Here is a 13646-nt window from a genome sequence, read left to right as displayed (position 1 = left end):
ACTGCCAGGGAAATCCCTTTGGCTTCATTTTAACAATGTAATTGATTTCAGTGTTGGTACATCATTTTGGCTTCTCATGGTTATATTTCAGATAATTAAGTATAAAAATCTGTTAAGGGAGGAGAGCTGGCTCCACCATTATCTACATAGGATTCTGGTAAGACAGATTTTGATTGGAAGTCCTCCTCTACAACTCACTGATTGGATGTATAAATTGGACAAGTTACTTAACTTCTCTAAACCTCCATTTCCTCATCTATATAAAAGGGCATAATAACAGAACCCATTTCATATAGGGATATGCTGTGAGGGTTAAATGAGATGATTCGTGGACAGTGCTTAAAACTTCTTGGCAAGAAACAAAGTGTTCAATAAATATAGGCAGATATTATCCAACATGATGATGATGGTGATATTATCCTTTTGTAGTTTGTGATTATTGCTGGCAGTAATCAAGTATTTATGGACAACCTATTATGTACCTAGCATTATATTAAACATTGTGAGGAAAACACATTAAAGGTAAGGAGCCCCTGCCCTCAATGAGCTTACAAACTACCTGGAGAGAAAAGCACGTGAAATAATTTAGAGCACTTTTAAATACTAAACTGCATGGTACTGATGGTGAGAACAATAGCACCTTGGAGACTAGAAAGATCAATGTAAGATGAAATGTCTGGGAAACACTTAATTGAAGAGTTGCACATGAGAAGATGGCTGTGACCAGATAGCAAAAAGGGCATTGCAAGAGAAGGGAACAGAAAATACAAGAGAGAGTAAGAAGATTGGTTTATTTGGAAACAAGAATCCTGGTGTGTACACAGGTGGCAAATAATGATGAAGAGGTACAATGGTGCCAGGTTAGACATCTCGAAAGCTACGTTCACCAGGTATGAAGCAGTGTTTGAGGTGGATGTGTCTAACAGAAGAATACAGGATGAATCAGAAGTAATATAATAGAGGCAGACACAGCAGTTGAAAGGCTGTTACCACAGGGCAGTGTGAAGTAATAAAAGGTTAGATGCCAAAGGTGGCAGGCAGTGGAGGGAGCAATCCAATGAAAAAGTGGGAAGATCTGGTGAAAGTTAAAGATATTAAAAATAAACAATCAGACGACTTCAAAGCTAATGCCCTGAATGATTTTAAGGATGGTAATAACACTGTCAGACAATCTGGCAATGGAAAGATGGTTTTGGATAATGGCATTGACTTTGGACATAAGTTTAAATTGAAAGTGAGATAGTAAAAAAAATTACTATACCCCATTGTTTCACAACCTAGGGTGATTTGCCCCTTAAGGGATATTTGGTAACATCTAAAGATGTTATACTGTCATATCATCTGGCAGCTATCTAGTGGCTAAACATCCTACAATGTGCAGGACAGCTTCCAACAATAAAGAATTATCTGGTTCAAAATTTCAGCAGTGCTGAAGTTGAGAAACCCTGCTATAGGCTGTTGAAAACAACAGAAAGTCAGGGAAGGAATACAGATTCAAGAGGGAGCACAAAAGTGATACCTTATTCCAAGAGTGCAGTTCTCCGAGGAAGTGATCATTTAGAGAAAGAAGATTACAAGACCAGGGTGACAGAACTTTCAGGACTGACAGTGTATCATAAGTATTTACGAGCCTTAAAAATAAAGGGTACACATGACTCAACTACAAGTTTCTAAAACTAAAATATGTAGATTTTCATTGAACCTGATATTACTTAACAGGTATAAAGTTACCATGGTTCCCAAAGGCAATGCAAATTGGCCTTACCAGTATCAATTAACATAATTATTTGCCACATTAAAAATGCTTACCTTCAGTAACTGTGCCAGCACCACACGATTCTGTCAGTCCATAACCCTGACCAACCGGGCAGCAGAAGCAGACATTCATGAATCGTTGTGTCTGCGGAGACAGGGGTGCTCCACCAGACAGCATCATACGGACATTCCCTCCTAGCAGAGCCTTCACCTTTTTAAACAGTATCCTTGATAAAAGGGGTGATAAATGATTTTTAATATATGCACAGAGTATTCTTGGTGACACACTAATTTGTAGGCTCTAGAAAAGATTTCTCAACTTTGGTTGAACACCTATATTTCAGGACCATTGTGATAATGAGAGGTGAACAAAGCAACAACTAGTAACACATTGAAAAAAATGCCAGAAAAACTCTTAAAAAGGCAAAAAGAAAAATGTAGTGTCAGGAAACTACTTTGACACACAGTAAATGAAAGATAAGGATGATGTCAAAGGAAAAAATGTAGAGTTACCTTTGGAACATTTAGTCATATATCTTACTTCCCTTCCAATGAAAAATGCTTCCCCATCTCAACTCCCCAGCACCACATTTAAAATAACCATTATATTCATACACTTAATATGCTATTTTATGAATACAATAAATCAGAAATCTTCACGCCAAATAAATCTTGAAAATCACTTTTTTGAGTTACAAATGGCATTTTTTTAAACTCAATTGTCTTGACCCAAAAGTCTACTCTAGTTTTTCTTCATGAGACCAAATATTATAATTAAATCTTAAATATGTACTCAATTATTAAAATTTGTTAATTTGCCAAGATCAGAGTTCAAGGTCCTCTGCTTGCTATACAAGCAATGAGGCTTAGAAGTGAATAAAAGAGAAATTCAACGTTATGATCATGGTGGTGATGCTCAAACTAAATTAACTTGTCATTTACTTACTCATCTTCCAGATATAAAAACACAAAAAGATTTAAAGGCTCAAACTACAGAGTCTATGAGATATACTTACAGATTGCAAAGCGGTGCATCATATCCCTTTTTGATCTGTTCCAATTTGTAATCATACCCTATTTTGAACAGAGTTTTCTGGATATAATTCATCTCTTGGACTTTGCTCATAACATTCTTATAAATTCTATCCATGATTTCCTAAAAGGCAAGCAACATATTAAATAATCTGAAAAGAACTACACCAACACTGAGACAGTCTTAGTCGAAAATATCTTATTTACAATATCTTAGGTAAAAGTCTTTAGTAGAATGGAAATATTTATTATATTGTAGGATTAATTTCACCAACTTGTTCACTATTTCAAAAACACTAAGGACAAGTATAGGGGTTTCTTCAGTTCTACACACTAAGTTTATCTAAAATTTTTTAAACATTGACTGGAGAATAAATAGTTCATTCACCTATCACATAAAGATAATTTTTTAAAATTCTTTTCTTCAAATATATTCACTTACGCTCAAATAGCACTAAAACATCCAACTATGTTGAATCTAATCCTGATGTTTTTCCTACTACTACCTTGTGACTCTTACAGCCTGGCAGAGAGTTTTACAGTTTCTTAAAATTGTTATGTCTCTATAATTTAGGCATTTCTATTCCATTTTAACAGAAGCTAAGATAACAAAAAAATATAGGATTCTTCTTCACAGCTCTTTGGAAAATTAGAAGTAGGACTAGGTTTGGGATATACTGACTCCCAAGCTAATACATGCAAAACAGAAAACAAAAAAAAAAGGCAAACAAACCAATAAAAGCCCCAACTATCACTAAATGTTGTTTTCTTGGCATTACTTAGCACAAATTAACAAGAGCTATTGAATAAAGCACACCTATTTATAAATACCTAGTTTTAAATATTTAAAACAGCAATTAATGTAAATTCAGTTGTGCTACAATGAATAACTCTATGGATGGCTCTATCAATATTAGAACAGAGTCATTCACAAATGAGGACAGCAGAACCAGCCCTTGCATTATGCTAAGTGAAATAAGTCAGACAGAAAAAGACAAATACTACATGTTCTCACTTACATGCGAAACCTAAAAAAGCTGAATTCATAGCAACAGAGAGTAAATTAGTGGTTGTCCGGGTCTAGGGGATGGGGAAAATTGGGAGATGTTGGTCAAAGGGTACAAACTTCCAGGTGAATAAGGCTAGAGGTCTAACGGTACAGCATGGTGACTACAGTTAACAAGACTGTATTGTATACTTGAAAGTTGGTAAAACAATAGATCTTAAATGTTCTCATCATAAACACACAAATAGTAACTATGTGAGGTGATAAATGTGTTAACATTACTGTGGTAATCACTCCACAATACATATGTATATCAAATCATCACACTGTACACCTTAAACTGACACAATACTACGTGTCAATTATATGTCAATAAAGCTGGGGGGCGTGCATGGTACAATGTTGTTTTCTACATTTCCACAAAAGGTATCACTGTTGGATAACTGAAATCTTTGTTTTTATCTGTGACTGAGAAATCCCAGAAGCTCCCTAAAAAGACTTGAACATTCTATAACTATCTTGCTTTAAAAAGTGTATGGATACCAGACAAAGATGTCCAAAGAAAGAAACCTACAGGCCAATATCAATGATGAACATAGATGCAAAAATCCTCAACAAAATACTACCAAACAGAATCCAACAGCACATTAAAAGGATCATACACCATGATCAAGTAGGGTTTAACCCAGGAATGCAAGGATTCTTCAATATAAACAAATCAATCAATGTGATGCACCACATTAACAAATTGAAGATGAAAATCATATGATCAACTCAATAGATGCAGAGAAAGCTTTCAACAAAATTCAACACCCATTTATGATAAAAACCCTCCAGAAAGTAGGCACAGAGGGAACTTACCTCAACATAATAAAGGCCATATATCACAAACCCACAGCCAACATCCTTTTCAATGGTGAAAAACTGAAAGCATTTCCTCTAAGACCAGGAACAAGACAAGGTTGTCCACTCTCACCACTATTATTCAACATAGTTTTGGAAGTTTTAGCCACAGCAATCAGAGAAGAAATAGAAATAAAAGGAATCCAAATCAGAAAAGAAGAAGTAAAGCTGTCACTGTTTGCAGATGACATGATACTATACACAGAGAATCCTAAACATGCTACCAGAAAACTACTAGAGCTAATCAACGAATTTGGTAAAGTAGCAGGATACAAAATTAATGCATAGAAATCTCTTGCATTCTTATACACAAAGCATGAAAAATCTGAAAGAGAAATTAAGGAAACACTCCCACTTACCACTGCAACAAAAAGAATAAAATACCTAAGAATAAACCTACCTAAGGAGACAAAAGATCTGTATGCAGAAAACTATAAGACACTGATGAAAGAAATTAAAGATGATACAAACAGATGGAGAGATATACCATGTTCTTGGATTGGAAGAATCAACATTGTAAAAATGACTCTACTACCCAAAGCAATCTGCAGATTCAGTGCAATCCCTATCAAACTACCAATGGCATTTTTCACAGAACTAAAACAAAAAATTTCACTATTTGTATGGAAACACAAAAGACCCGGAATAGCCAAAGCAATCTTGAGAAAGAAAAATGGAGCTGGAGGAATCAGGCTACCAGACTTCAGACTATACTACAAGGCTACAGTCATCAGCACAGTATGGTACTGGCACAAAAACAGAAATATAGATCAATGGAACAGGATAGAAAGCCCAGAGATAAACCCACGCACGTATGGTCACCTTATTTTTGATAAAGGAAGCAAGACTACACAATGGAGAAAAGACAGCCTCTTCAAAAAGTGGTGCTGGCAAAACTGGACAGCTACAAGTAAAATAATGAAATTAGAACACTCCCTAACACCATACACAAAAATAAACTCAAAATGGATTAAAGACCTAAATGTAAGGCCAGACGCTATAAAACTCTTAGAGGAAAACATAGGCAGAACACTCTATGACATACATCACAGCAAGATCCTTTTTGACCCACCTCCTAGAGAAATGGAAATAAAAACAAAAATAAACAAATGGGACCTCATGAAACCTAAAAGCTTTTGCACAGCAAAGGAAACCATAAACAAGACAAAAAGACGACCCTCAGAATGGGAGAAAATATTTGCAGATGAAGCAACTGACAAAGGATTAATCTCCAAAATTTACAAGCAGCTCATGCAGCTCAATATCAAAGAAACAAACAACCCAATCCAAAAATGGTCAGAAGACCTAAATAGACATTTCTCCAAAGAAGATATACAGATTGCCAACAAACACAGGAAAGGATGCTCAACATCACTAATCATTAGAGAAATGCAAATCAAAACTACAATGAAGTATCACCTCACATCGGTCATAATGACCATCATCAAAAAATCTACAGGGCTTCCCTGGTGGCACAGTGGTTGAGAGTCTGCCTGCCGATGCAGAGGATACAGGTTCGTGCCCCGGTCTGGGAAGATCCCACATGCCATGGGGCAGCTAGGCCTGTGAGCCATGGCCGCTGAGCCTGTGCGTCTGGAGCCTGTGCTCCGCAACAGGAGAGGCCACAATAGTGAGAGACCCCTGTACCACAAAAAAAAAAAAAAAATATATATATATATATATATACAAACAATCAATGCTAGAGATAGTCTGGAGAAAGGGAAGCCTCTTGCACTGTTGGTGGGAATGTACATTGATACAGCCACTATGGAGAGCAGTATGGAGGTTCCTTAAAAAACTAAAAATAGAATTACCATATGACCCAGCAATCCCACTACTGGGCCTATACCCTGAAAAAAACCATAATTCAAAGAGTCATGTACCACAGCGTTCACTGCAGCTCTATTTACAGTAGCCAGGACGTGGAAGCAACCTAAGTGTCCATCAACAGATGAATGGATAAAGAAGATGTGGCACATATATACAATGGAATATTACTCAGCCATAAAAGGAAACGAAATTGAGTTATTTGTAGTGAGATGGATGGACCTAGAGTCTGTCATACAGAGTGAAGCAAGTCAGAAAGAGAAAAACAAATACCGTATGCTAACACATATATATGGAATCTAAAAAAAAAAAAAGGTTATGAAGAACCTAGGAGCAGGACAGGAATAAAGACGCAGATGTAGAGAATGGACTTGAGGACATGGGGAGGGGGAAGCATAAGCTTGGACGAAGTGAGTGAGTGGCATGGACATATATACACTAACAAATGTAAAATAGATAGCTAGTGGGAAGCAGCCGCATAGCACAAGGAGATCAGCTCGGTGCTTTGTGACCACCTGGAGGGCTGGGCTAGGGAGGGTGGGAGGGAGATGCAAGAAGGAGGGGATATGGATATATGTATACACATAGCTGATTCACTTTGTTATAGAGCAGAAACTAACACAACATTGTGAAGCAATTATACTCCAATAAAGATGTTAAGAAAAAGAAGTGTATGGTGTGCAAATGTCAAATCATGTAGTACACCTGAAACTAATATATTATACATCAACTATATTTCAACTTAAAAAATCACCCCCAAAGGAGATAAATAAATTGTACCATGTGTACCCTACCAATAAATCATGTGTACGTCATTTTTTAAAAAAATAGTATGTTGGGTGGAAGAGAGCATATGGGAGTGAGACAGATGTGTGAGAACCACTTCCAGCGCTCCTTGCAACACTATATACCAGTCACAGGCACAGAAAGGGCTTAATGAGTAAGGAACACAACACAGTTGGAACAAGTTGGCAGGGTTTATTGTTAGCACCTTCAGTCACCCTTTACCTCAACCTAATATTACATGACAGTTCAGTGGAGTCACTGCTTATCAGCAGCGATTTACTCTGAATTCTCACATTGTGAATATGTGACCATTACAATACTAAATGGATCTTTTATTCTGACTCAGGAAAGAAACAAACTCAGAAGACAGAATCTATAAAGAACAATTGTCAATAATAAGATTTTTTAAAGGCCTATTTACAGACGAGTGGGAGGAGCTAAGGGAGCCATAAGGTTTGGTGAAGCATCAACGGACTAGCAATGTGGGAGGCCATTTACTATCCCTAGGCCTGAAGAAGTAAGAGGAGAGAAGTATTACTGGAACCTGGTAGAGGATGGTAACCATGGGAAAGACCTGGTTAGAGCCAACAGGAAAGAGACTGTCCAATGAGCACCTGGCAACAAGTGCCAAAAATCGCAGCCCAGCAGGGAGAGGCAAAGGCAGTAAGTACGCAGGCCTCTCTCCCTGCCCTCTGAACTTTCATGAGCGCCAAGAAGTGGCTAAGCCCCACCAGAAATCAGAAGGCAAGCAAGTCCTCCTGGTAATTCATCCACAGAAATTAGCCTCCCAGGACACAAAGTAAAGAAGAATGAACAATGGGTAATTAAAGGATACATAGCATATCAGCTAACTCCTGTTTATCTTTCAGGCCTAAATTCAGACATTACTTCGTAGACTCCTCGGCCCTTCCCCCTCCCTAATTATCTTCTCTGATACTGTTTCCTAGGAACTCCTGGGTAATAAACCCAACATATTGTTTCCCAAAACAAAACAAAACAAAAAAACCAATCCTAAATAGACAGCCATAGTGGGTAAGAAGTCTCTGTGATCAGACTGCTAAAAGAGTTCAAGCTTTAATGACCACCTATGGGCTCTGTGACCTTTGGCAAGTTTTTTTTTTCTTTATAAAATGGGGATAACAGGACCCACCTAGCAGAGTCTTAGTGGGGATTAAATGAGATGATCCATCTAAAGCACTTTAGCACAGTGTCTAGAACATACTTAAGTACTATGGTACCTATTATTAGCATTTTATTATGCTTTTAATCAGAAGCCTCTCCTTTTAGTTTGTAAACTTGCTGAATTCTACAGCACCTCTAAATAAAAAAGCAAAGTCTACTCTGATCTGTTCTAATTCTTTGGTTATTTGGTAATTTTGTAATTAGAAGCTTAAAAAATTATCTTCCATCTGTAATTCTTAGAAAAAACAGAACACTTCATTGTGTAATCGCAGGCTTTCCGTGTGCAAAAACAATTCTTTGAAAGATACTGGGATAAGATGTAAAGTCTGATCATGATACAAGCAGTGGTGATACTCCCACTGGAGTTTCGGAAGCCTAAAGCGCTAGAATATATTTGATTATACAAGTTAGAAACACTGTGTTAAATATCTCATAATTTATCATTATAAGGCTATAAAATGTAACATCTTATTTTTATAAAAGGCAATATTTCACATGAGGATTTTGAATATCTAGAATTCAACTTTTTTCTCTGGGAGTTCTCTCAAATGACAGTTTCCTTAGGCTTTCTTAGCCACCATAAGGGTCAGGAGGCTTGGATTCTAGAATCAGCTCTGCCATGAATCAGCTCTGCAACCTTGGGTACACTGCCCCAGTTCTCTAGAATGGCCTAGGTTGCCTCACTGTTGAATGAAGTCATTAAACAAAATGATCTTTAGAGTGTATTCTACCTTTAAAATATTATGACCAATTCTCAGACTAGGTAATTTGAGCTAGGTCAGTTTCATCACTTAATTTTCAAGAACTGGCAAACCCTAACAGGCATATACTTCAGAAGTTTGCCATTTCTTTTCCCAGTGCTTAGCTAAGATTTTAAGGGACATGTTTGGCCATAATTTCCCCAAAGTAAAATTATTTTAAAATGTAGAAAAATACCTAAGAGTGTTACTTTTTTACAAGTCCAAGTGCAGGCAGTGAATGACATAGACATTCTGTACTCACCGGGACAGCTGCCATGAGCGAAGGCTTCAGTACAGTACAGTCTCCTTTGCTTCCCTTTTTAATTTTGCTGGACTAGAGTAAAGAAAAAGTAAATAGGATCAAGGAAAGAAACTTTCAGCAGAAAAGGTTATAATTCAAGTATTAACAAGAGCAAAGACAGACATTTTTTAACATCTTTATTGGAATATAATTGCTTTACAATGGTGTGTTAGTTTCTGCTTTATAACAAAGTAAATCAGTTATACATATACATATGTTCCCATATCTCTTCCCTCTCGCATCTCCCTCCCTCCCGCCCTCCCTATCCCACCCCTCTAGGTGGTCACAAAGCACCAAGCTGATCTCCCTGTGCTATGCGGCTGCTTCCCACTAGCTATCTATTTTACATTTGGTAGTGTATATATGTCCATGCCACTCTCTCACTTGGTCACAGCTTACCCTTCCCCCTCCCCGTATCCTCAAGTCCAGTCTCTAGTAGGTCTGCATCTTTATTCCCATCTTGCCCCTAGGTTCTTCATGACAATTTTTTTTTAGATTCCACGTGTATGTGTTAGCATACGGTATTTGTTTTTCTCCTTCTGACTTCACTCTGTATGACAGTCTCTAGGTCCATCCACCTCACTACAAATAACTCAATTTCGTTTCCTTTTATGGCTGAGTAATATTCCACTGTATATATGTGCCACATCTTCTTTACCCATTCATTTGTTGATGGCCACTTAGGTTGCTTCTATGTCCTGGCTATTGTAAATAGAGCTGCAATGAATGTTGTGGTACATGACTCTTTTTTTTAACATCTTTATTGGAGTATAATTGCTTTACAAAGGTGTGTTAGTTTCTGCTTTACAACAAAGTGAATCAGTTATACATATACATATGTTCCCATATCTCTTCCCTCTTGCATCTCCCTCCCTCCCACTGTCCCTATCCCACCCCTCTAGGTGGTCAGAAACCACCTAGCTGATCCCCGTGTGCCATGTGGCTGCTTCCCACTAGCTAGCTATTTTACGTTTGGTAGTGTATATATGTCCATGCCACTCGCTCACTTCGTCACAGCTTACACTTCCCCCTCCCCATATCCTCAAGTCCATGCTCTAGTAGGTCTGTGATTTATTCCCATCCTACCCCTAGTCTCTTCATGACATTTTTTTTCTTAGATTCCATATATATGTGTTAGCATACAGTATTTGTTTTTCTCCTTCTGACTTACTTCACTCTGTATGACAGACTCCAGGTCCATCCACCTCACTACAAATAACTCAGTTTCATTTCTTTTTATGAGTGAGTAATATTCCATTGTATATATGTGCCACATCTTCTTTATCCATTCATCTGTTGATGGACACTTAGGTTGCTTCCATGTCCTGGCTATTGTAAATAGAGCTGCAATGAACATTTTGGAACATGACTCTTTTTGAACTATGGTTTTCTCAGGGTATAGGCCCAGTAGTGGGATTGCTGGGTCATATAGTAGTTCTATTTTTAGTTTTTAAAGGAACCTCCATACTGTTCTCCATAGTGGCTGTATCAATTTACATTCCCACCAACAGAGCAAGAGGGTTCCCTTTTCTCCACACCCTCTCCAGCATTTGTTTGTATATTTTTTGATGATGGCCATTCTGACCGGTGTGGGATGATATCTCATTGTAGTTTTGATTTGCATTTCTCTAATGATTAATGATGTTGAGCATTCTTTCACATGTTTGTTGGCAATCTGTATATCTTCTTTGGAGAAATGTCTATTTAGGTCTTCTGCCCATTTTTGGATTGGGTAGTTTGTTTTTTTGCTATTGAGCTGCATGAGCTGCTTGTAAATTTTGGAGATTAATCCTTTGTCAGTTGCTTCATTTGCAAATATTTTCTACCATTCTGAGGGTCGTCTTTTTGTCTTGTTTATGGTTTCCTTTGCTGTGCAAAAGCTTTTAGGTTTCATGAGGTCCCATTTGTTTATTTTTGTTTTTATTTCCATTTCTCTAGGAGGCGGGTCAAAAAGGATCTTGCTGTGATTTATGTCATAGAGTGCTCTGCCTATGTTTTCCTCTAAGAGTTTGATACTGTCTGGCCCTACATTTAGGGCAAAGACAGACATTTAGACATGGAATTTGATCTCTACTGCTCTGTGAGTTATCTGTTCCAACTCACATAACCTACAAGTCTGAGGTATTGAGTGCATTAGTGCTTTATGATGTAGATTATTTCTTCTAGCACATTTCAGCCTTTCTTAGAGGAGAAACTCTGATCCGGGATAAAAGAAAATGGGATATTTTGGTAAACTGAGCATTTTTATTAATAACATATCACACATAGCACAGACCATCCATATTCAAACAAAAACAAAAAGCAAAGAACTTCAACTAAGGTAGATAAAGCACTAAAACAAGCCTGAAGATAATTTTAACTTTCTTTGATTAGCCAAAAGGCAAAGCCACATCTCAAAGTCACCACTATGAACATCAACTAACATCATACAGAAATACTAATTTGATAACATTCTGGTTGATGGAATACTGAGGACAATGGAAGTAATTATTTGTCTCAAAATAATTTTAAAATATGTAAAATAAAGCAATGCTAACAAATCCTCAAGGTTACTTACTACGGCTGCATATTTCTGAAGCCAAGGAGAAAGTTTTAGCTGAATTAAAATATCTCATGTTTTAGTAATCTGTCCTCAGCCAAACGCTGTAACTTAATATGATCATGCCAATATACTGAAAAGCTTGTCACCTGGTCAGAGAGAGTAAGTGGAGAAGAATATCCAATCCTACAACCATAGGTAAAACAAGATATCTCTGCTGTCAATTCTAGTACATGAGCCAAAGGCAGGTAGCCAATATATGTGTCCTTTGGTCTAAAACAAAATAAGAGAAACATTTTAGCCATTCTTACAAAGACACTGTAAATTAGAAACATCAATGACCTTATTGTTTTAATACAGACCAGAGAATGCCAAACATGAGCTCTGATTTCAAGAAGAAAGCTGAATAATTCTCTCTTACCCCAGTCCAGGAATTCTCTCACACTGGCCTGTCATTCCAGCTATCAAATTGCTATGATGCATCATCACTCCCTTAGGTCGGCCAGTAGAACCACTGGTATACATGACGATAGCCAAGTCCGAAGGAGTTGGTCTATTTGGAGGAACGCTTGCTAAATAAATGACAAAGCACCAAATTTTCTCTAGTTTACAAGTCAAATTGCTAGGCAAAGATAAGACTTTTAGATTTTGGCACAATGATAAACTATTTAAAACAAATATTCTCTACTGTTAATCACCACGAAAATGGTTATCGAATTCTGGTTACCTTCCATGAGAATTTCAAACTCAATCTGGCCCATCTTCTGGATGTTTAGCCTAATCCCTGTCTGTTCATGCCTCTCCACAGTGCTGTTTACAGGGCCTTGTGGAAAGATAGCTAAGATTTGGAGAATCAGGAAGATAGAGTATTTTGTGTGAGCTCCGCAAGCCTCCTCTTTCTCATCTCTAAAATGAGACAGTTGGACTAGATTATGGTTCTTAACCACTGGTGGGGATGAGAATCACCTGTGGAACTCAAATAAAATACTATCTCTGGACCCTAGTTCTGAAAATTCTGATTCTGTATGTCCGAAATGGATCAAAGGCTCCACAGGTGACTCTCATACACACTCCTGATTGAAAACCACTGGACTTGCTTTTTTCAAGTTTTTAGAAAAATAATTTTATTTTAAAACAATTGAACCATGGATAGTGAATTAGAGAACCATTATACATTTAACATATTTTTATTAGATTCCAAGTAGCAAGTAAAATCCAAAGGATATCAAATCCAAACAATAATGTCTACTGTTTTGATTGTTGCTTCTTGAAATCTATACAGTAAATCATTGTTTAAAAGTATTGAAAGTGCAGTGAGATTAAAATTATAGCAGGAGATCCTTTCTCTCTGCTACACACACACACACACACACACACACACACACACACACACACACACACACACACACACACACACACACACACACACACACACATATATGCTCACTCACTCCTGTAGTTAGAATACTTGTTATGTGTCTGGATTGGGGATTCTTTTGCATCTTCCAGAATTAGTGCTTTTTCCCCTATCAGGGCATACCATACTTTGATTCTTTTTAATCAAAATCAGACAAG

The 13646-nt window shown here is 37.3% G+C and overlaps 1 protein-coding gene across 3 annotated transcripts in view; it reads right to left on the bottom strand.

The window, feature by feature from the left end:
• ACSL4 (acyl-CoA synthetase long chain family member 4) overlaps positions 1-13646 on the bottom strand; it is a 72409-nt gene that overhangs the window by 15936 nt on the left and 42827 nt on the right. For all 3 annotated transcript variants that reach the window (XM_059049813.2, XM_059049823.2, XM_059049820.2), the window contains exons 7-11: positions 12493-12643; positions 12221-12344; positions 9494-9565; positions 2772-2911; positions 1810-1982 (exon numbers count right to left, since the gene is read on the bottom strand). In XM_059049813.2, the coding sequence (XP_058905796.1) occupies positions 1810-1982; positions 2772-2911; positions 9494-9565; positions 12221-12344; positions 12493-12643 (660 nt within the window). The remainder of the gene's footprint in view (positions 1-1809; positions 1983-2771; positions 2912-9493; positions 9566-12220; positions 12345-12492; positions 12644-13646) is intronic.

The sequence above is a fragment of the Kogia breviceps genome, chromosome X (genome assembly GCF_026419965.1).
Source record: "Kogia breviceps isolate mKogBre1 chromosome X, mKogBre1 haplotype 1, whole genome shotgun sequence".
Taxonomy (NCBI): Eukaryota; Metazoa; Chordata; class Mammalia; order Artiodactyla; family Physeteridae; genus Kogia; species Kogia breviceps.
The sequence above is the reverse complement of the archived record's forward strand: the minus strand, read 5'-3'. Positions and strand labels throughout refer to the sequence as shown.